General features: G+C 37.5%; 1 protein-coding gene across 2 annotated transcripts; it reads left to right on the plus strand.

Moving 5' to 3' along the window:
• The first annotated feature begins 692 nt into the window (after positions 1–692).
• LOC137946471 (uncharacterized) lies at positions 693–21,181 on the plus strand. Of its 2 annotated transcripts, XM_068792779.1 has the most exons (11): positions 693–797; positions 908–1,026; positions 4,076–4,201; positions 4,433–4,520; positions 4,723–4,808; positions 4,994–5,176; positions 13,337–13,518; positions 20,101–20,259; positions 20,373–20,453; positions 20,549–20,603; positions 20,686–21,181. In XM_068792779.1, the coding sequence occupies exons 2-11, from the start codon at positions 916–918 to the stop codon at positions 20,896–20,898; spliced, it is 1,284 nt and encodes a 427-aa protein (XP_068648880.1). In that variant the 5' UTR covers positions 693–797; positions 908–915; the 3' UTR covers positions 20,899–21,181. The 2 variants fall into 2 exon arrangements, with proteins under 2 accessions (XP_068648880.1, XP_068648881.1); XM_068792780.1 differs by lacking the exons at positions 693–797; positions 908–1,026 and adding an exon at positions 1,166–1,234 and having other exon boundaries at positions 4,083–4,201.
• The last annotated feature ends 1,961 nt before the right edge of the window (positions 21,182–23,142 follow it).

Here is a 23,142-nt window from a genome sequence, read left to right on the forward strand (position 1 = left end):
TTTTTTTTGCTTCAGTGTAATTCGTTTAGCTCCTCTTGTGTGAGGTAGTTTTGTTATTTTGAGTCATTCCTACAAAGTAGAGCAGTTGGCTCTTCTCAGTCGTCTGATTATTTTATCAATGAACATTTCCTTTTGATCAATTAATTCCATCTTGTTACCTCTTTTTAAGTATTTTTACACCTAAACACTGCCTTCTATTCAAATCCTCATTCAAGATAATCTAGCCCATAAGCTTGGTTTTAGAAGCTTAATGTTGTGGTTATGAGGTTTTTGGATTCGTCAAAAGCAATTTAGATCAATTAGTATGATCTTCCAGAGTTTAGAAAGCAAAAGAATAAATCGATTCTCATGGTATATAATCAATTCTTTTTTTATTTACATTATAATATTTATAATAAATTACTGGCGTATTGGTTTTGAGTATCCACTGGTCGAGTTGGGTTTACATTTTTTTAATCCATTATGATCATTTTAATTTATAGATTAGATCAATTTGGGTCAAATATTATTTATAATACATTCACAGATGCGGCTCATTTATTTTAATATAGTCAATTTATTTGGGGATGATATCATAATTTTACTGTTCTGGAGAGCGGTTCGGATCGCGGACAATCCGATGCATTTCCTGCCCTACGAGTCTTATTAGCCAGGGAAGGAGCCAAGGAGGACAATTAAACGGTGGGTGGATTCTGGTAATTTCTGCATCAGTGACAAATGCTGAACGCGCCTGTGTCGATACAGTCCTTACTTCCGCGCGCAATGCGCTGTTGAAGACTGAACGAAAAGCACCATCGGTAAATTTCCAAGAGAAATCTTCGAGATCACTTGGATCGGCTTCTTTCTTTCTTTTTCCTGGACTCGTTTTTCGTGAGATTGTAAAGGGCTTCCATTCCGGTAAATTCAGAAGAGGAGATGTCCTTAACGAATGTCAAAATGTCGGAGGATGTTTGGCTCACTTGCCTCAACCATGCATTGACTACAGAGACTGAAGAGATTATGGGTCTTCTGCTTGGTGACATTCAGGTGATTCCAATTATCTTTGATTCTGTTGGTTTACTTTTCGGTATTGTTTTCGTTTTGAGTTTCATCACATTTTTGTCATCGATAGTTGGTTTTGCTGAATGCTGTTATTTCTCTTGTTATTTTTAATGCTAATTGTCGGTCGTTCGGAATTATATGGAGCTGCCTGTCGTTGTCTCGTTGGTGAACAACTTGTTCGGGAAGGTTTTTGGTATGGGTATTTTAACGTTCCTTAATTGAACTCTGGGATGTTATTCGTCTGCATCTTCGAGAAGTACTTTTACACATTAAACTTAAGGATTTCGGTTAAGCGTGTTTTAGGAATTAATCATACCCTGAGTTGGAGCTGTATACATTGCTATGTTCAGTTGCAATCTTTCTCAGTGAATTGGTGGCTGTGATTATTGGGGCACTACTATGCTGATTGAGGTAAAACTGAGTTGTTCAGCGAGATATTTGTAGCTTAATGAAGCATTTATGGTTTTTATACTTTTATTTTTTTCCACACGAGAGTTTGAACTTCGAATTGTTTTTGAACAGGGTCTCTGGCATTCAAGAGAAGCTGTTATTTGCACACAAAAGCTGTTTTTAAATTTGAATTGCGTTCCTCTGGAAAGGCTATAGTTCCTTCATTTGTGTCCTTTTAAAAAGTTCCACTTCCATTTACTAGTCTTTTAAAAAGTTCCAAATCCATTTACTACATTAGTTTCAGATATTTAATCATCTCTCTCTCTCTTTCTCTCGCTCTCTCGCTCTTTTGTGTCACTTTCTTTTTTGTGAATAGGGAAGTTTTGAGTTTATTTTTCTTTATGAAATGAGTATTTTTGTTATTGCAAAATTTATACAGGGTACCACAGTACTTTTTAATTGAACTATTTTTTATGGGTTATTAATTTACATATGTATTCTAGTTCTTTCTGATTTTGGGTATTAATGTACAAAGCTATTTCAGTTCTTTGTCTTTTTTTTGTAGTGATTTGGTAACTGCTGACAGATTTTCGCTTGTTCAAGATCAGTTATGCAGGTTGTTGTGAGGAATTTTTGCCATGACCTTGCTTGTGTAGATGAGCAGTTGATGTGTGTTTTCAGTCTGACCTGTTGGTCCATTCGCTTTCTATCATTTTTCACGTGTTTTTCTTCAGTTTGTGAAGTTTAGAAGGTTATTGGTGATTTTTTTCCAAAAAAGAAAAAGAAAAAACGAAGTGTGGTAAGTCTTTATTGAAGAATTTTTTCACAGGTTTCTGTGAATATTCAATGTTTGAGTTGTGATGGTTCTGTTTCTTCAGGACTGTAGAAAACTTTTACTTCCGTGGGGGGTTTGTGATGGTTAAATTTCCTTTTGACACGGGATAACCCCTTTCCATGTGCTAATAGCTTTTGGATTTCTTTCTCTTCTTTATTTTTATGACTTCTGCAAATTTTGGTTCAGTTTTCTGTACCCTGATGGTGGAATAAGAGCAGAGTTTTGGGAAGTTGCTTTAGAAGAGCATTCTCCTATTAGAGTCTCAATGGCTTCTTTACTTTTATAGAGGTGACATTTGTTGCCAGTTGGAGTAGGAAGAGTTTCGGTTATTATGTTAATGGTATTATGTTTTTTTTAAGTGTTATTTTTTTCTCTTTTTGGTTTAATCTCTTTTGGGTATTTTATCCTGTGAAATTGGGTCCGTTAGAATGTAGGATATTGTACTTTTTTATTAAGATTTTGACAGGTTTATTGGATTTTATGTGACACGTGAGGTTTTAGTTATAGATGAGGTATGTTCTTCAAAATGAATTGACAGAATGAGGAACTTTCTTTGACATTGATTCCTAACTTTCTTTCTTTTTGCATGTCTTTCAATCTTTCCTGTGGGGGTCTTATTTAATGCTAAAATGATTGCACTTTTCTTGAACTTGGTTTGGTTTTAGATTTTTCGGTTCGGCTTTCTTTAACTAAATTTGCCTTCTTTCTGAGCATGATGGTTTTTAGTTCATGTCATAAGGGTGAACACCTTGTTCAGTTGTATCTATTGAACATAATTTGTATGTTGAAGTTGGTTCAACTATCAGACAATGTATTTTCTTCTCTATGGGCAATTGGATTGATGTAGCCTCTTGTTGGTGTTGAGAAGATGGAACAGTTTTGTGTTTGAGAGGTAAGGAGGGTAACTCTGATATTGACTAGTGGAATGTTGATTACCCTTTAGAGGGCTGGTCTGTCAAATTAATATCATTTTGATTAATCTTTTAGGCCTTTTTTTCTTTTCCCAGTGCAATAGAGTGAAAACTGAGATCTAGTTTGGTTGGTTAGTTTCCTCAAATTTTTTTGTTGGTGGGCAAAAAGATGCTGTTGTTGTTCATCACTACACTTCTTAGGCTTGTTGTTTGAGAATAAGAGTTGTTATGGGAGAATAGTCCTGTGGAAAGATTTTGATCTTATTTGTTGAGAAGTAGCCACTGTGGCTTGTCATTTTGGATGTGCTATAACTCGAGTTAAGCATGGTAATAGAGTACACCCAAGTTTTTATATTTCAGTTTGTGGTTTGTGTATGTTCTATGTTGCTTTTGTGTGGATGTTCTCCTGGGGATGGGACCTAGGTAGGTTCAGGGTGGGCAGCAGGGAGGCCTAATACTGGTTTCATGGTAGGTAGGCCTGTCAGGTGGGCATCAGAGAGGCCTAATACTGGTTTCATGGAAGGTAGGCCTCCCGATGCCCGTCAGGTGGGCATCAGGGGGAGCTTCCCTGCCCCCTGCCTACTATGGGTCCAGAACAGTGGGTCCCACATGTAATACCAAGGGTATGTAGGCATTTGTTGCTATGTCATTGGCTGTACATGCGTCGGTGTGTAGGCAGGGATGCTATTGAATTGAAAAAAGAATAAAAGAATTTTAAAAAATGAACAATTAACCCTTTTTGAGTTGGATATTAGGTAAGAAGCAACTAATGTAAATTTTTACCCGATTAGATTCTTTATATGCGCTTTTCTTCATTTTTTTTTTGTTGCAATATGAGATTGCAAATATAATCAAAAGGAATATTTCATGTATTTGTGCTGATGTTCTGAAGTTTCAGTATTTAGGTAATGGGGGTGCTGTTGCATTGATATGGGGTGCCTCGCCTCAGACACGATCTGATCGTAGGAAGGACCGCGTTGAGACTAATCCTGAGCAGTTGGCTGCTGCATCAGCTCAGGCTGAAATATCCTGCAAACTTATGTTCTTTTTGTTCTTATTTATCTTAATATTACAGTTATTTTTTCACTAAACCTATATCATGTAATCACTAGTGTTTGTATGTGTCTCAGTGTCCTCTATATTAGGCTGGTATCTTGATGTGTGTGTGGATTTGTTTTGTATATCAGTTATGATATTTGCATACATGCCCTGTATATCAGTAGTTATTTTGATGTTACCCTTGATTCTGTAACACAAAATGACACAGACAACAGGAAGAACGACTAGGGTAATTGGATGGTACCATTCACATCCCCACATTACTGTCCTTCCTTCTCATGTTGGTAAGATATGATGTATTACACAATTTAAAGCATATTTTCCTCATCAATTCCTCTCTCAATTTTATCTTTTATATAAAAGTTCAAAATCGACATCCTGGTTTGGCACTTAGTATCCATGTGTTTTTTTATTGATTGAATCTTGGCTATTTACTGACTAATCCTATCTGAAGTGAGAATTATCCCTATGACGTACTATTTACAGATGTGCGGACTCAGACAATGTATCAACTTCTCGACTCTGGGTTCATTGGGCTGATATTTTCTTGTTTTAGTGAAGATGCCTACAAGGTATGCCTAGAATTGAGATCCTTTACCTCTGCACATGGCATAGTTACCATAATTTCTTTAATTTTTTGGGGTTACTTAGACTGGGATGTGGCTCATTGAGGTGACTTCATTAAGCTTGAGTTACGGATTTAAACCTTGTCGAAATGTTGTGCACTTATGTAATTCCATATCTCTGTACTACTCAGGTTGGAAGAATCCAGGTTACTGCATTCCAATCTGTGGACGGGAAGCTGAGGTCTGCAACAAGACCTGCTATACCCCCTTTCACCAACAGCTCTGAGAATGTGCCATCAACATCTGGGTCTGCACGTAGCGAAGGGATTGACCAGGACACAGGTGATTCAAGAGCAGCTATAGGATGTGTTAAGGTCAGCATTAAATGTATCTTTTTTATTCTTGTTCTCAATGACTACAGTCTGCAAAAAGTTTGACACGTCCACTCACAAGACAAACCTTAGTGTGTGGAGTTGGAGTTAGAGAAAGCTTCATGCAATGAATGATTCTTTTGGGAAAAAATGATTGTGACCCTCGTCACCAAAGCTTTGAGGGCATTGAAACTTGTTAAGAGTCAGGGCTATTTCAGTAATTTCTCATGGAGGGGGGGGGGGGGGGGAGGGGACCTGTAATTTGTTAGACAGAAAGGTCCAGGTTTGAGTGTTTAAAGAGGTGTGGTTATCACATAATTTCTTTAGGTTATGAAGACTGTTTACTTACTTGGGTACAAGTCCTCAAGTTAGGGGTTTTATGGTCATTTTTTAAAGAGACTGAATTTCTCATGCAGCAGTCATACTTTTTGAGTTAGTACATTCAGATCTCTGTGGTCGTTATAGGACTCTAATTTGTTTGGTTGTTAGTATTTTTTAATTTTCATAGATGATTGAGCAGAGCCTTTGGGAGAAATCTGAAGTCTTTAATGTATTTTTTCAGTTTTTCAATGAAATAAAAACTCAATTTGGTGCTTCTATTCACACTTTCTGTTCAGATAATGGTCTTGAGTTTGTGATTCGTAAGTTTGATTCCTTTTGTGTTTTTCATGGGATCATTCATCAATCACCATGTGCATACACTCTATAACAAAATAAAGTTGCAAAAAGAAATAATTGTCATTTATTGGAAGTGGCAATCACTCTTTTATTTCAAATGAATGTCCCATAACTGTATTGGGGAGATGCAATTCTGACATCTTCTTACTTAAGCAATAGGATACCATCTTTAGTTTTGGGAAAAAATCCTTTGCAAGTGTCGAAGCAGAATGTTCTTTGTTTGATGTCACACTAGGGTGATTGGTTTGCTTTGTTTGATGTCACACTAGGGTGCATTCACTTTGTTTTGTTTATTTAGTTGGTCATCAAACCGATAAATTATCCCCTCGTGCTATTGAGTGTATTTTTATGGGCTATCCTCGTACTCAGAAGGGATGCAAGTGTTATAATTTTGTTAACAAGTGAACATATATGTCAGCAGATGTAACATTTGTTGAGTCTATCCCCTTCTATAGTGCTACTCTTGAATCGTTGTCTACTCCTATTGTGGTTGATGAGCCTCCTCTTCCTCTTCCAGTTATGGATAGTCCCACCATACCTCCTACTTCTATTCAACAGAAACCTATGCAGGTTTATCGATGCCAAAAGGTGCCCTGACAACATTCCAAGTCTGAAATACAGCCTCAAGCTCTTGATATGGCTCCCTTGACATGGTCGGATCATCTTCCTCCATGTCTATATGTCATATCTTTGATGATTTGCATCTTCCTATTGGCATACAGAAAGGCACTCGATATCCAATTTCCTAGTATGTTTCCTTCCATGGTTTATCTCCTTCATCCAGGTCCTTTGCTACTTCGTTTTCTAGTATTTCTATACCTACCAATGTGCAAGATTGCTTATGTGTGGCTGAATGGAAGAAAGCTATAGATGATGAAATGATTGCATTACAAAGTAGGAAGACTTGGACTTTGGTGGATTCCCTATTGATGCTATAGTGGTTGGTTGTCATTGGGTTTATATCATCAAATATAGTGGAATAGTTGAAAGATATAAAGCACGTTTGGTAGCCAAAAGTAACAACTAGATATATGGTGCAGATTTGTGTGATACTTTTCCCCTAAAATATGAGTACTGTTAGAGTTTTAATATCTGTTGCAGTTACTAAGAAATGACCTTTATTTCAACTTGATATAAAAAATGCATTTCTCTATGGTGATTTGCTGGAAGAAGTTTACATAGAGTAACTTCCTGGGTATGTTTCTGAAGGGGAGGACGAGAAGGTTTGCAAGCTCCATAAATCTATATATGCTTTAAAACAAAGATTGAGGGTGTGGTTTGAAAAAATTAGTAAAGTTGTCAGAGCCTTTGGGTTTTTGCGGAGCCAATGTGATCATTCATTGTTTGTTTTGCATGGAGCATCTGGAAGTGTAATTCTTGTGGTGTATATTGATGACATTGTGTTGTCTGGAAGTGACAACAAGGAAATTAAGGAAGTGAAAGAGTAACTGAGTAGACACTTCCCAATCAATGATCTTGGGTCCTTAAATAATTTTTAGGGATTGAGGTTGCTAGGAGTAAGCAAGGGGTAGTACTTGCATAGAGGAAATATATCACTGACATATTATGTGAGCATGGATTATTAGGAGCCAAACCGGTGAATACTCATATGGAGGTTGGTCATAATTAATGGGATGAAAGTAGCACATTGTTGAAAGGCAGGACGATGTATAGATAGTTAGTTGGGTAGTTGATGTATGCAATTGTCATGAGACCTGATATTACTTTTCCTGTTAGTGTTATGAGTCAGTTTATGGAATTTCTGCGTAAAATTCGTCTTGAAGTTGCACTAAGAATTTTATGATACTTGAAGAAGGCTCTAGGAAAAGGTCTACTATATACTCCACATTATCATCTCAGAGTTGGGCGATATTTAGATACAAATTATGTTGGCTCTAAACTTGATAGGAAGTCTACCACTAGTTATTATGTATTTGTTGGAGGAAATATTTTTTTTTTTTTTTTGAAAAGAGTAATGTTTATATTGCAACCAAAAACCCAAAACAAGATCAAAGGAGCAAAACCCTAACAACAAGAGATTGTAGGGAGGCTCGTTGCTTAGCAAGCAAATCAACAAAAGAGTTCATTGATCTAGGAACATGAGACCAACTACAAGAAATTGAAGATACAATATTGGAAATTTCATAATAAATATTCCAATGGCGTCAAGGCGGATCTGAAGGAGAGGAGCATTGGCTGATCACCACTTTGGAGTTACTTCAATGTGAAGAGGGCTACTGAGATGATCCCAATATATGATGAGCCCATGTAGAAGGGCAGATAATTCAACAACAATGGAATTAATAACTCCTAAAGGACCAGAGTAGGAAATGCCATCTGCATCATGAAACACACCACCGAGAAGCTAGTTTTATTAGTGTTGCCAAATGCACTTCTGTCAAAATTAAACTTGAGAGTCCCCAGATGAGGAGGCTGCCATCAGCAATCTTAGGGATCTTGGGAGGGGCTGACATTTGTGCAACTGCTCGCCAATTAGTATGAAGAGGACATCTGTTAAATAGTCGAACTCTTTCCTTGTGTGAAACCATGAGGACACTAGCTGAATAGTGTGGCAAATGTCTTCCTCAATGCTATTGAACTTACATTTGAATAAATTGGTGATCGACTCCCTCTTTAACCAAAACATATCAGCCAGCTCATTGGCTGAGCGATTTACATTTACAATTTTTTAACTTTTACCTTCTTTTAATTTTCTTTTTGTAATAGTGAAGATGATTGAGGCTACCTAATTGTTTTTTCATCAAATAGGCTGTTTTTGTGTATAGTAAGGTCTGTTAGTCATAACACTGAGAAGATAGTAAGGTCTGTTAGTCATACCAATGAGAAGATAAGGTTCCATGAAGAGGGAGAAATACTTGATTGGAATCAAGAAAAGAAAAAATAAAAGCCAGCCATCATGAATAAATTATGAACCTTAGGGAAAGACTTCCGCCATAACAAAGTGTTGTTGTGCAACACCATCCTGATCTAAAGTGTCAATGAGTCAACAATATGTTGCCCATTATGGGGGATGCGGGTCGAATATACAGTGAGATGTCTACACAAATCCAAGATCTCATAGTAAGAGAGGAGGCGCCAAGGCTGCGGTTTCCTGGAGGATATCCATGTGATTAGAGAAGGAGCTGGTGTAAAAATCAAGTCTAGTGAGAAGTGCCCAAAACTCTATCTCAATGAAGTTATGGTGTACCCGATGGATACAGTCCTCCTAATCATGGATTAGGCCAACACCACCGGCAAGCATAGGATTAATGTGAAAGCAGTCATCAAAATTTAGCTTGAGCCAGCCATGTTGTGGAGGGGACCATTGTTGTTGGAAAAACATTCTAGTGGATGTGCACAAGGCTATCTCATTCCAAGTCTCTTTGATAATGGAGAGGTCAGGGAATTTAGCGGGACCAAAATAGAATATAGTTAATTGTTTGCTTGTTAACTCCCCTAATGTTTGGAATTTTCCATAAAAAATTCTCTAGTTGCTTCCTTCTTGACGCTCTAGAAAGTGATTTGAATTGATGCGATAGGGCACCCCAAGCTTGGAATGAAAAGCTGCAATAAAGCAAGAGGTGGTAGCAATTTCCTCTTCCAAAGTTACACCTATGATTATTCAGCTGATCAATTATTAAGATTCTACCTTTCATTGTGCACCAAATGAAAGTGACTTTCAGTGCTTAAAAATGCCAAACAACCACCTCCAGCCCATGTGTGAGCACCCACTCCGGTAACATGTTAAAGTTGGGTCTAGGTTCCATCCCCACACAGTGTTCACATTCCTCTCGTAACTAAGGCCTCCATTTTCTCATCCATAGCCCATCTCTAAAGAATTCAAAGCATCTTGCATTGGTTTAGGAGTAGAGGAACATGACAATTACATAGCAAAGGAATTGATTATAGGAGATAGAAAGCCAAATGGCACATACTTAGAGAGAATGATGAGTACATGACTGATTACCTTTATGAAAAGCTATAAGTAGGTCCAACTCATTTAATTTAGTGGCATCAGGTGAAGAAAATGGTAGTGAGGTAGAAGAGGAATCCTGTCCCTTAGTTGATGTCAACTATCTTGTGCTCGATGCTCATTTCCTAAGCTGATACACCTGTAATGGCCTCTTTAGTGGTGGAGTAGAACCTGCACTTGGTTTATCCATCACAACAATAGGTAATATATTATCCAAACTCTTTTCAACCATAGAACCTGATTCAACGGATGAGGAAAAATATGGGGTAATCTCAAAGAAGATGACTTTAGTAGAAACCTACATCTTTTTGTTTAGAGGATCATAACACTTGTACCCTTTCTAGTGACAAGAATATAAAAGAAAGACTAGTTTCACATGATTTAGGAGACAATTTATCCACTGATGCACCAACAAAATGCACAAAACAAATGGAACTAATGACTCTAGGGCGGCACACTTCAAACAATTTACAATGAGGCTTTAAGACTTGAATTGTGACACCCCCTCTAACAGTGATAAAGACATATAATAATTTAATAACCCGACATCAATACAACATTTTCCCTTAAGTGATCTAGTAACATGCATCTATAATATACAAGCCACACCAAGTAAATTTCTTCCTTTCTGCAACCCTATTTACTTGGGGGGGGGGGGTTCTCCTTGTGAAACAACACAACATGAAGAAGAATTTTAATATGAAAAATCATAAAAAACTTTAATTTCTCCCCAAGGAGATACACCCAAGTCTATTGAAATAATCAATAAAAGATAAGAAATATTTAAAATCAAAAGTACTCGAGACCTGACATGGGCCCCATACACATGAATGCACCAACTCAAAAGGAATTAAGACTCCTACTTAATGGAAAATTCTTCTTTTGATGCTTCCTAAATTGACACGATTCACAATCAAAGAAAGATCTAAAGGCAGTGACGGAATGAATTGATAAAACTTGGCTGGTGATGGGTGTCCCAATTGGAAGTGCTACTAGTAAGGAATTGTTTTGGATTGATGTGGTATGATCTTCTACTTAAATTATATTTTCTACGTAGTGGATCCATCTCTTTCATGCATTCCACCAGTTCTCTTCCTCATCTGTAGGTCCTGAAACACATGAAGTAGGTAAGAAGGTGATTGAACAATTCAATGACTTTGTAAGTTTTCTGATTTACAAAGAATTTTGAAACATATAAGGTTGAGTATGAAGTAAAAACCACACCCTAGGGCCTCCACCCTTATCTCAGGTATTTCTTCCTTATTCTCTTCTATTTCACCATAAACATCTTATAAATCTATCACTCTTAACTAAAGGGTACACATCACCTAGCTGAAATAAGGGTGGAGGCCCTAGAGTCACAATGATAAGTACTAGGGGACACATGAAGTGCAGGCATACTTGACTTTGTAGGGGTGATGTTGGTAGTGGAAGAAGGGCTGATGGCTTGGGTTATTGAAGAGGAAGAAAATGCCAACTGTCCTAACTTCTGTATTAACTTCTGAGTTTCATCCAGGATTTGAATGGAAGTCTCACTATCACCACCAACTACCACTTCACTTCCTTTAGGCATACTGGAATTAGTCCATGCTGGCCTCCCATACTTACCCCAACACTTGTTTGAGTAATGGTTCAACCTTCCACAATGGGCACATTTCTTGTCTCCATGTCCTCTTCCATGATCAGCTCCTTCATGCCCTTTTTCTCGACCACCTCCTTCACTTCCACGAGTGTTGTCAGCTCTAATGGGTGTGGAATTCAAATTCAGGGCAATGGCATTTGAACTTTTTGACATTTTTTCGTCTTTAGGGGCAGTAACACATTCACCCCTCCCTATAGTATAGGCTTTTACAAGAGTGGGCACATCATCATTTGCCTACAGTTATACCTGAATCACATCATACTAGATCACTAGTAATGAAGATGGGTGCATAGTTGTCACACTTCATAATCATGGGATCTTTAATTTCCTGCTCTAACTCTTCAAGTACTGACTTCACCCACATGGGCTTGCTTGTGGTATGTGCCATGATCTTGTATTCTGCCTTTGTTTTAGAACTAGCCACCACATTTTTTTTTTCCTGCTTTTCCAAATCACCAAATTCCCCCCTACAAACCTAAAATTTTCAGTAGTTGTCTTTCAATCTGGCTTAGGGCTTGCATAATTTTTATATGGGGATCCCATATTGCTCATGAGGCTTCTTTATCAAACCTTTTCTAGGAGCTCCTTTTAAGCACCTCAAAATTCTGTGTGCTGCTTTAAGGTCAATTTTTGGTGGTTTCTCCATAAATTGACTCATGTGATAGTCGAAAAATAATATATTACGTCCAGTGATAGTCGCATAAATAAGTTTTCCAACTAACCACCTTTATTTAGTTTTATCTTTTAGTTTCGTGCTTTTGCCATTATGAAGATTAGAATTCACTTCCTTATGTATCTTAATTGGCTTAGCACACAACAAGCCATACTCATGTAACATTTTAGTTGCATCTTATGAGGTAGCACAACTCTTGTCTTCCTTCTAGCAAATTCAATACCAAGAAAGTACTTAAGGTGTCCCAAATCTTTTATTTAGAAATGCATTTTCATAGACTCCTTTACCTCTTCAATTTCCATCACTCCTAGATAGCACTATGTCATCCATGTAAACTACCAAAACTTCAATCCCTAATGACTGCTTTGGAACAAACATGAAATGGTGATAATGACTCTTGGAAATGAAGTCACCATTTTATTGAACTTATCAAACCACATCCTGGGGCTTTGTTTCAGCCCATAGATAGCCTCTTCTCAACTTTGCATATTTTTCTTATCTCCTTTTGAAAAACATACCTAAGAGGTTACTCTATTTAAACTTCTTCATAAAAAAAAAATATAAGATATATATATTATGTTTGGCTGATCTAGAGGTCACCTCTTATTGACAACAACTGATATCAAGATACAAACTGAGCTTAGTCTAGCAATTAGAGAAAATGTACTGATTACATCTACTTCATATGTTTGGGTGTAATTTTTGGTACCAAAAGTGCTTTATGCCTCTTTATTGGACCAACAACATGATATTTAATTGTATACACCCATCAACAACTAAATATAGCTGAAGTTTGGAAGCCTCTTTCCAAGTGATGAGCACAAGATTTTTCATATCCTAGAGCCATGTGAGAATATCCTTAATATTATTATATACTTTAACTTGTGTAATTATATTACAAGGGATTCCATTAATGATGCCATAATGGTTCAACCGGATAACCCGGTGACCATTTTGACCTGAAACAGGCTACTTTTCTGGCTTAATGACCACTCCGGTTTGGTAACATTGGCAACCATTGGTAACTGTAGATGACACTTCTCAAATTTAGGTGCCTGGAATTGCCAATTGCCTAAGCTACTGTGACATATCTGAGCATAATTTTTAGAAAAAGACTGTAATGATGCATCTGAATATTTTTTACATCACACAGCATGTGTGTTTATAGATGAATTTCTGACTGTTTTCTTGCTTTAGACTGAATTAGAGGAAGTTTTTGCTCATGCGGACACAAACTCTATAGTGAGGGAGAAAAGGGAAGAAGACTCTGCTACCCTGGCCTTGATGTATCACCATGACAATTCGCCTAACACCATGGACTCCATGGATATGAGTGCGAGTATGCAGGAAGCCATGCACCGCTCGAACTTGGACATGAGGTACATTACAAGAAATAAATATGTGGTGTTTGTTACTATTTGTTTCTTTTCGAATGACTTTTTCTATCCCTGAAAATTGCATATTATGCTCTATGAGTTCCTCGGTACCAGTTCTATAAGAGCCAGATTGTACTGGCCAGTTCAATGTGTGTGGACTTGGAACTACAGTCCTTTTCTATTCTTATGTAGTGAAAAACTACTTTTTAGTGAAAACTGCTGGATCCGACTGGCCGAACCAGTTGAATGATTGGGTTTGTGTAAGCCAGACTAGTCCAGCATACTCTTTTTGGGTTGTCAGTTCTGTGATGTATATTTTCACTTGAAATTTATGTCATTTAAGGGGGGGATTGAAGTTATATCCTCAAGGTTTCTTCTATCTTGTTTTCATTGAAGGGTGAAAATTATCAAAGAAGTAGAGAAATAGAAGGAAGAATGAGAACGGAACAAGAGGCAAGAGAGAGATGGAAGAGTGCATTAAAGAAGCACTTGTTAGGGCTGAAAAAGTCGAACCCTCTCTATTTAGTGACTCATTTACGTAAAAAGAAGACAAAGTACAATATGTCCCTCCTTACATAAAACTCAATAACTCCCTAAATACTTATCACAATAATTTGTGACTTGAAACAATAACTCCTATTATGATGACTAACTTACTGCAACACTTAGAGGGAGACAGACACAAATAGGAAATGATCAAAATGCCCTCATACATGTATCAACACTTCTCAAGCTGGAGCATAATATCAAATAGCCCCAGCTTGTCATAGAATGAATGATGTTCACGTCTTCCGAGAGATTTGGTAAATATATCATTAAGTTGGTCAGATGATTTCACATATGGTGTAACAACTTTCCTTAGTTTTACAACATCTCTAATGAAATGACAGCCTACCTCAATATATTTGGTTCCCTCATGAAAAACTGGATTATTTGCAATACAAATTACTGCCTGATTGTCAGACTTCATAAACATAGGTTCTGTGATGTTGAAACCTAACTCAACCAAAATAGATTTAACCCACATGAGCTCACTCACTGTATGAGCCGTTGCTCTATACTCGGCTTTAATATTGGGTCTAGCCACTACACTTTGTTTCTTTCTCCTCCAACTAACCAGATTACTTCCAACAAAGCAACAATAACCCATTGTGGATCTGCCATCCATGTTGCACCCTGCATAATTTGCATCAAAATAGCCTAGCACATTAATTTTCTCATGAGCACTTCAATTTTCTCATGAGAGGTATATAACAAACCTTTCCTCGGAGCACCTTTGAGATATTTGAGAATTCTATGCGAAACCTCCAAGTGTATTTTGCGAGGTGCTCCATAAGGTAGAGCTGAATTGGAAGGTCGAGAATTTGCAGATGAAGAATCCGATTCTTAAACTAGAGAAGGAGATACTTGTTGTTGTACACAATGGCGTTGATACACCTAGAATGGCTTTAAAGGTGAAGTTGGTGGTGGGGGGTGTAAGTTGTGGCATACCTGCACCAGAGTCGTCTATAACAATTGTAGGAACTGGATTTTCAACAACTAGTTTTTCATTAATAGAACCCAAAGGGAGTGATGATGCATCTGATGATGAAAATTGGGTATATTCTAAAAAATGTGACATTAGCAAAAATATAAGTTTTCCTTGTAAGAGGATTATAACACATACTCTTTTTGATAATGAGAATAACTAAGAAAAACACATTTAATGGACCTGGGGGACAATTTATGACTATTAGTACCAAGAGAATGAACAAAACAAGTAGACCCAAAGACTTGCGGACAAACATCAAAAACCTTGCATTGAGGTTTTAGAACCAAAAGAGGAACACGTCCCTGGAGGACAAAGGAAGACATACGATTAAATAACATGATGTGAGAACTACATTGGCCCAAAGTGACAAAAAGACATTTAATCTAAAATAAAAAAGTACATGTGACCTCGAGTAGATGCTTATTTTTGCATTCAGCATCCCCATTTCGCTTAGGGGTGTATGCGCATGAAATTTGATGTAGAATACCATGCAATGCACAAATGATTTGAATTTTTTATTAAGAAATTCCCAACCATTATCAGTAGAAAATTTGCGAATAGATGTCACGAATTGAGTTTTTATTTCAGTCAAAAACTTAGTAAATACATAAAAAGATTCTAATTTCTCCTAAAGGAGATACACCCAAGTCACTACACTAAGGCAATCTATAAAGGACACAAAATATTTAAAACCAAAGATACTCAGGACTCTACATGGGTGTCTCTACATTTGAATGAACCAATTCAAAAGGACTAGTATTGTGACCCAAACTAACTGGGAAATGTGATCTATGAAGCTTTCCGAGCTGATAGAATTCACACTCAAATGACAGATTAGGTGGTGTAGAAGGAAGTGATAGAGCTTAGTTGCAGATGGATGCCCCAAGTGCAAGTGTCAAAAATATGGTGAAGTATGCGTTGATAAGGCAGGATCTTTAGGAACATTCACGTTATCTAGCAAATAGAGCTCACTCTTCTCATGCCCGAAATCAATCGTCTTCTTCGTCTACAAATTCTAAAAAACACACGAAGTAGGGTAAAAAATTACAGAACAGTTCAAAGGTTTAACTAGAAATTTAGGGACTAATAAGACAAATTCAGTGGTTTGGACTACACCATCACCATGGACCTGTGAGGAGGACCCATTAACCAAGGTGACAGTGCGGTAAGGTTGTGAAGGAAGAACTGATGAGAACAAAGTGGGCATACTTGAATTATGTATGGATGCTCTTGAATCAATAATCCAGGATGGACTAGAGGACGCATGTAATGCAATCATACTTGAATTTGGCCTCGTGGCACTTGCTATAAATGAAGATCTGTCCTAATTCGTCGAGGATGATGACATGGATGTCAATTAACTTAAGCACTAAAGCAACTGCTGAATTTCCCCGTGAGTTTCAATGTTTGAAACTTTCTCATTTGTAGCCAAACCAGAGTTTGCCCATGCTAGTTTTCCAAATTTATCATAGCATTTGTCTGAAAAGTGATTACTTCGTCCATAGTAAACTCATCTTCTATCATTCCTATCACCATTGCCATGACCATGACCTGGACTATCACAACAACAACCTCATCCACCCCCTACAACTTCTAGGAATGTCAGATTTGGTAGGAGTAGAATTTAGATTAAGTGCTGATGCTTCAATTGGTACTGTTTCTTTCTCACTTTTATTCGCCACTATGCTTTCAGCCCAAATCAGAAGATGAAAGGTTTTCTCAAGGGTAGTTATTTCATCATCAGCTAACATTTGTGCTTGGATTGTATCATACTCTAGTTCCAGTCCTTATAAGAATTGCGCTACTTGAATTTGAATTTTCTCTTTCCTTAAGCTGCTCTTTATGTATCATACTCTAGTTCCAGTCCTTATAAGAATTGCGTTACTTGAATTTGAATTTTTTCTTTCCTTAAGCTGCTCTTTTTGTGGTAAACAAACGAAAAACACTAATTTCCTACAATATACCTTGCTTCATAGTAAAATAATTGGTGACAGTCCGAATACCTCGTTGCATGCTAAAATATCTGGCATATAGATCATATACCTGGGGAAGATTATTTTTCTGGGACAAGATAGATTCCAAGATTATCCAAATCTCCTTAGAGATATCACAACTCATCAACTGATCACTGAATCTTGTTTCCATATTGTTAACAAGCCAAGTCATGACTGGGGTGTCCTTTATCATTGGGCTAGGGGGGTCCTTCTTAAGGTACTTTGTGTTTCTTTTTGCTTTCAAGAACATAAGAATTGACCTTTAGCAATTCAGATAATTCTTCCCATTCAATTTGACTGGAGTACTCTAATCGAATGAAAATCCTTACCTTCTGAGCTTCTAGAAGAGTTAATTGGAATAATAACCTCTTCAGAATTTGTCATCTTAATGATAGGATTTTGATGCCCTAATTCCAAACTAACGAGATCAATAATAATAAACGCTGAAGAAGGAAAAAGCTAACATGAAAAATACAGGTTCGCTTCAAGGTGAGACTACGTCTTGTCTTCCACTATTGCAGTAATCCATTATGAAGATGAACTAGTTTACAAGAGGTATCACACACACTTACAGGTGTTGTTTTTCTCTAACCTCTCTCGGCCTCAATTGATGCTCTTCGGATGATCAAAACCCCAATAGCGGTGCCTCCAAATATAAAGAGAAAATTAGGGCAACTGGATTACAAGTGTGAAATCCCCAAACCCTTAATGAAACAGTAGTCAATATATCGTGGATCTGCCTTCCAACCCTCATGGCGACCTTACCACAAAGGTCGATCCGCATATCGACTCATCGTAGGGCGTTAATTAGGCTCTATAACTTAACACTTAATGCAGCCAAGCAATGACACTAACCAATATTGAACACCACTAATTACAATCCATAAAGGTTCAAGATGAGCAGCACAAATCTTAGTGCCACAGTGGGCCCCACATACACAAAATTGAAATAGGGCAAACTCTTGTACATCAAATCAGCACTTCTAACTTCATTCGACATCAATTAGGCACCGACTCTAAGGCAAACCTTCAATTCATGAAACTGCGCCTACAAGGCACATACTCTGCAAGTCTGTGCAGGTAAAAGCCTAACCCAGCTTCAGTTCAAAGCAGGAATAAACCCTCTAGGGGCACAAACATGCATAAGAACTGCTCAAAAGGCAGCATAAGCCATCAACCAAGTGGTTAGGGCACAATAAGAGTAAAAGATTGAACCTTTTCTCACCCTGATATGCGAAATTGGTGATAATCTCCAAAGTAAGAGTCACAGGCCTGTAGAGAGGAAGAATAAGGCTGAATAGAACTCCCCAAGCTCACACTTCACTACTTTGATACCATGAAAATTATCAAAGAAGTGGAGAAATAGAAGAAGGAAGAAGGAGAAAAGAAGAAGAGGCTAGAGAGAGATGGAAGTGTTTGTTACAGCAACACTAATTAGGGCTGAAAAAGTCGAGAATAACTCACTTAAGTAAAAAGAAAAATTACAACGGTGTCCCTCATTACATAAAACTCAATAACTCCCTAAATACTAATTAGAATAACTTAAAACTTGAAACATAAATTCCTATTATGATGATAACTTACTGCAACACTTAGAGAGACACACAAATATGAAATGACCAAAATGTCCGTATACATTTTTTTCAACAAAGAGGATTGTTACATATTCATTTTTTGGATGTGTACAAAGGGCCCCTCCTTGGAGGCTTGAGAACATCTTTTGTGAAGAAATGTGGTTCTGGGATATTTTAGTCATTTCTTCTCAATGGTATAAGTGTTAACAGTCCCTTTCACATGTCTCACCCCTTAGTCTTTGTGTCTTATAGTTAGTTTGTCTTTAAGTATTCAGAATTAGTTTATATATTTTTTGAGAGGGGCATTATAGTCCTTTTACTTTTTTTTTTAATTTAAAGTAAAGATTATAAGGGAGAAAAGTGTCAAGCCCAATCCCTAACGTTCTCCCTTTCTGTGGCAACTGTTTCTCTTCAATTTCTTTCTTCTGAAATTCACCTATTTTTTGAATGGTCCCAAAACAGGACAAGTGATTATAGTAAGGTCTTTCTTTTTTCTTTTTTCACATCTTGTGCAGGACCTCTTTGTGGGAAACATTGATCTTTTTGGTCTGAGAGGGCTTTAAAGTGTTTTGTCTTCTTTCTCATCAACAACCTATAGGTTGATGATGTCAAGTAGCTATGCAGTACGCATAAGATGCTACTGTGTTCTCTATCATGTTGAGTTTTTGTGCTGCTCATTCCTGCCTCCTGAATCCATCTCTGCTGGCTATACAAGTCTCTGAATTTGAGACTTTTTGGTGCAATTTTCTGGTTTTGGATAATAAATCAGTATTTAAAGATGTATGAGTGCTGGTTTGGGAAATTGTTGACTGACTATATTTCGGTATACACAATCAAATATAATCCAGGTGGGACTATTGAGTGGTACGAAGACAGGTTAGTACCCTAGGGTTATGCCCACACTTGTGGGGCAGATTATTTGAGACTTTTCTCAAGTGGCTAGGTGGAGTTCTATGAGAATTTTAATTCAGTTGCTTTGAATAAGGTCAACTAGATGTCAACAAAGCTTTTATTATGTCACCTAGATATTTTGGGATTTTCTAATGCTGAATATGTAGGAGTGAAGGTTGACATAAGATCTATAAGTGGTACTATATTTTTTTTAGGAGGTAATCTGGTTACTTGGAAGAGTAAAAACAAACTATGCTAACTACATTTAGTGTTGAAGCAAAGTATACAGCTATAGCTGACATTGCTAGTAGTTCAATGTAGATTAAAGACACAATTGTTGAATTGTATTTACTGTAGATAAACTAACGGTAATGGGGTGTGGCAATGTGACAACTATTTTTGTTTTTTTGCTAACAATTTAGTATTCCATAAGAGGACAAAAAATTGTTGAATTATTGCTGCGGCATCTGTGACAGAGTTAATCATGCACATGAGTGACTCTGATGTCATCTTCACTCTTCCTTGATTACTCAAAGAATTCCTTGTCTAGTTCCTAGCAAAAGTTTCTTCTTTAATAACCTTTCCTGATTGTCAGTGGTGCAGAGTATATCAGGAAGGAAATTCCTCTTCAAGTATTGCCCACTAGATCCCTGCTAAAGCTTGACTGTCCATTGACAGCATATACAGAGATGCAACGTGTGTTGTTTGAGGAGGAGCGAGCTGCTTACAATCAAGCCATTTCACAAAACATGCGGTAGGGTAACCTATGACCAGGCCTTACAAACACAAATTGTCTTTGAGTGTCTCATCATGCAATATTTTCAATTGTCTTCTACTATATGACTTTGTTCTTATTCTCTTTTGAAGAGATGGAAAGGTACACCCACTTGCTTTCATCCATCACACATCGACATACCAGGCTTCTATGTGCAAGTTGATTGAGTACTGGTTAGGACAAATTCTTGATTTTTCCTTTCTTTTATTCATTTCTGAGACCTGAATTTATACTTAAATGTATGGATTGTGATCTATTATAAGTGCAGTTTAAGTCCGGCTATAAATGTTCTTCAGGATCGTGTGAAGGAAAATGAAACAAGGGTAATTAATGAAGGCAATAAGTTTTGGTTTCTTTTTGGTATTTAAAGATTTGCTACTCACTTTTAAATTTTTCGTAAAGCAGTTATCTATGCTTCTGGATGAAGCCAAGATTTTGGAGGCTGAAGCAATCAGCAGAGGCAATGAAACTGTTTTGGGGTCTTCTCGAAACATGCAAGCTCATCATGGATTTCGAGGCAGTTCAACATTCAGTCACAGAGAATCTTCTACTTCACCAGATTCAGCAAATATAAGGAGTCCCAGACGTTCTGCTGGCTGGAGCAGGAAGGCTCCCTAATATTTTGGCATTCTGGGATGCCATCCTCTTGCCTGGCCGTCTTTAATAGCTTCTTGTGGGCACTGGGTACAATTTTGTTATGGTTGTATAGGTTTGTCTGTTTTACTCTTGAAAAATACTCTGGATCTGACTACCAGAGAATACTAACATCCGTAGATCTCGTAGCTTCGGACCACAAATCAAGCAAGTCAAGGGTCCCAACATCTTCTACCATATTATTCTCTTATTAAATACAAGAGCATATGAAACTAAATTCTTAATGAGAAGAAATATTCATCTTTCTTATGAGAATTCCCTGTATATTTCTAATTGAAGAAGGGATCCCATCATGTCTCCTAAAAGAAATTATAGGGGAATTGAGAACTGGGTTTTTCCTTGGGTCCTTTGAATGATTGAGGTAGTTCCGTTTCAAGAATGTTTTGTTTCCTCCATCGTTATTTCCGCCCCCCCTCTCCTCAGAGCATCCAATCTCAAGGAGTTTTGATCTGGTTTAACCCAGACGTCTTGATCCTGTCTTTTGATTGATACGAATGGACGAGAATTGATAGAACAAGATTCGAGTTCCTTGTTATTTGGCAGATGTTACCTGAAGCGTTTGGCAGCATTGGACCCTAATGCATCTAATCTCATATTTATTTCAGGCAGCTTTTCTCCTTCCAGATTGTTCCCTACCGACTGAATAATAGTTAGCTGAACAAAGTAGTCCACATATGCTTTTTGAAAACAACAATTCCTTCCTGTTGCCATGGAGAAAAGGAAAAGAAACAGAGTTCTAAAAGAAAATTTTCTTTCTTAATCAGTCAGACATCTTTGACTAGGAGAAACATTCATTCAAATGCCAATTAAAGAAAAAACCGGTGACTGTGGTGGTTGGAACTAGGAGCTTCCTTTTCATTTATCAAGAACACTGCATTGACATTTCTATTGTATTTTGATCTGTCTCTGGAAGTGATCCAACCTCGGAGGACCGAGTAGTATACTTGGTTTTTCTTTGCCTCCTCAACAACAAATACAAGCACGAGAAGGCTCGTGATCGAGTTGAATATATAACGAAACCACTTAGTAGGAGATAAATTAGTGACTAGGACCCATGGTTTGGAACTGCCCATGATGGATGCCTGCACAGACAAATCCTACATATTATGAAGCAGGAAGACTAGATGCAATTCTCGAGTAAATGCTGATAAAGGTCGTTTGAATGGACCCTTCACTGAAACTTATGCGGCTTTCTATTGTTTATAGAAGATCAATCTTTCTGGATCCTTATTTTATTAGTTTTTTTTTGTGTTCTGGGGTGTCAGGGTAGCCATCTTTGTCCATTATTTATAATTGAAGGGAGAGACGTCTGCATTTTGGATATGACTGTTGGGGATGAAACTGCCCGTTTCAGCATCTGTTCCTTTATTTAGCTCCCCTTGTTCGGACGTGATTTGAACCTGTAATCACTATCTCAGGAGAATCCTTTTGAACAAGGTAGATTATGATGAACTGACTAACTTGAATTTCAAGTTTCTGAGTTTCCAGATTACTAATGGCTGATTTAGACGACAAATTATGGGTGGGGAGAGTTCCTTGGTGGTGGGCGAGTGATGGAGTTTTGGGTTTCCCGATACGTTTGCCTCTCTGCATTTCTGCAGTAGTTGCTGGCCTGCTACTTGAATTGCAACCAAAAGGGAGATTGATAAGATTCTGCAGAGAAAGAAGCGAAGAATGAAAGCCAAATGGAAAAGCAATGCGAAAGTTTGAATTTGGACTCTATGTTCAAATCTTCTCAAGTAGGACCGAAGATTTGATATGATCTTCTTCCTCCTTCAATAATTCCCAGATTTACCAGGTCTCAGAAAAGGTCAAAAAACCGAGACAAAGGAGATGAAAATTTGTCGTCCGCTACTATTCTGCTAAAAAAGGATTTACCCAGAACGAGAAGTGCCGTCCAGAGCAGGTTGCATAAATGGGTCTCACATGCATGGAATGGCGGAGAGAGCTGCAAGGTTCCAAAAGTGCACCATTTACAGTACTGAAGCTCCATTTGAGACTGTAAAACTCGAAAAGTAGAAGTAAAAAGTTACAATTTGACAGATGAGAACTGACAAACATTCCCTTTCTAATACATTTACATTTTGAGTAAACACACAAAGAAGGGAGACAGACAAGACCGCAAAAGCCCGACTTCAATTCACCTGCCCATTACTTACTGCTACACAGCACGGGACATTTTACAGTTCAGGAGTAGAGTTCTGAAGC

This window comes from Aristolochia californica, unplaced genomic scaffold (genome assembly GCF_029961685.1).
Source record: "Aristolochia californica isolate CCGP_79_NKW_82.1479 unplaced genomic scaffold, dmAriCali1.0.hap1 SCAF_12, whole genome shotgun sequence".
In the NCBI taxonomy this organism is placed as follows: Eukaryota; Viridiplantae; Streptophyta; class Magnoliopsida; order Piperales; family Aristolochiaceae; genus Aristolochia; species Aristolochia californica.

What these genes read in the sequence shown, in the direction of transcription:
- LOC137946471 (XM_068792779.1), top strand. Translation starts at nt 916, where the DNA reads ATGTCCTTAACGAATGTCAAAATGTCGGAGGATGTTTGGCTCACTTGC. An exon ending in TGTCCTTCCTTCTCATGTTG is followed by an intron (nt 4,521 to 4,722) that starts GTAAGATATGAT and finishes TACTATTTACAG; the next exon opens with ATGTGCGGACTCAGACAATG. An exon ending in CGCTCGAACTTGGACATGAG is followed by an intron (nt 13,519 to 20,100) that starts GTACATTACAAG and finishes CCTGATTGTCAG; the next exon opens with TGGTGCAGAGTATATCAGGA.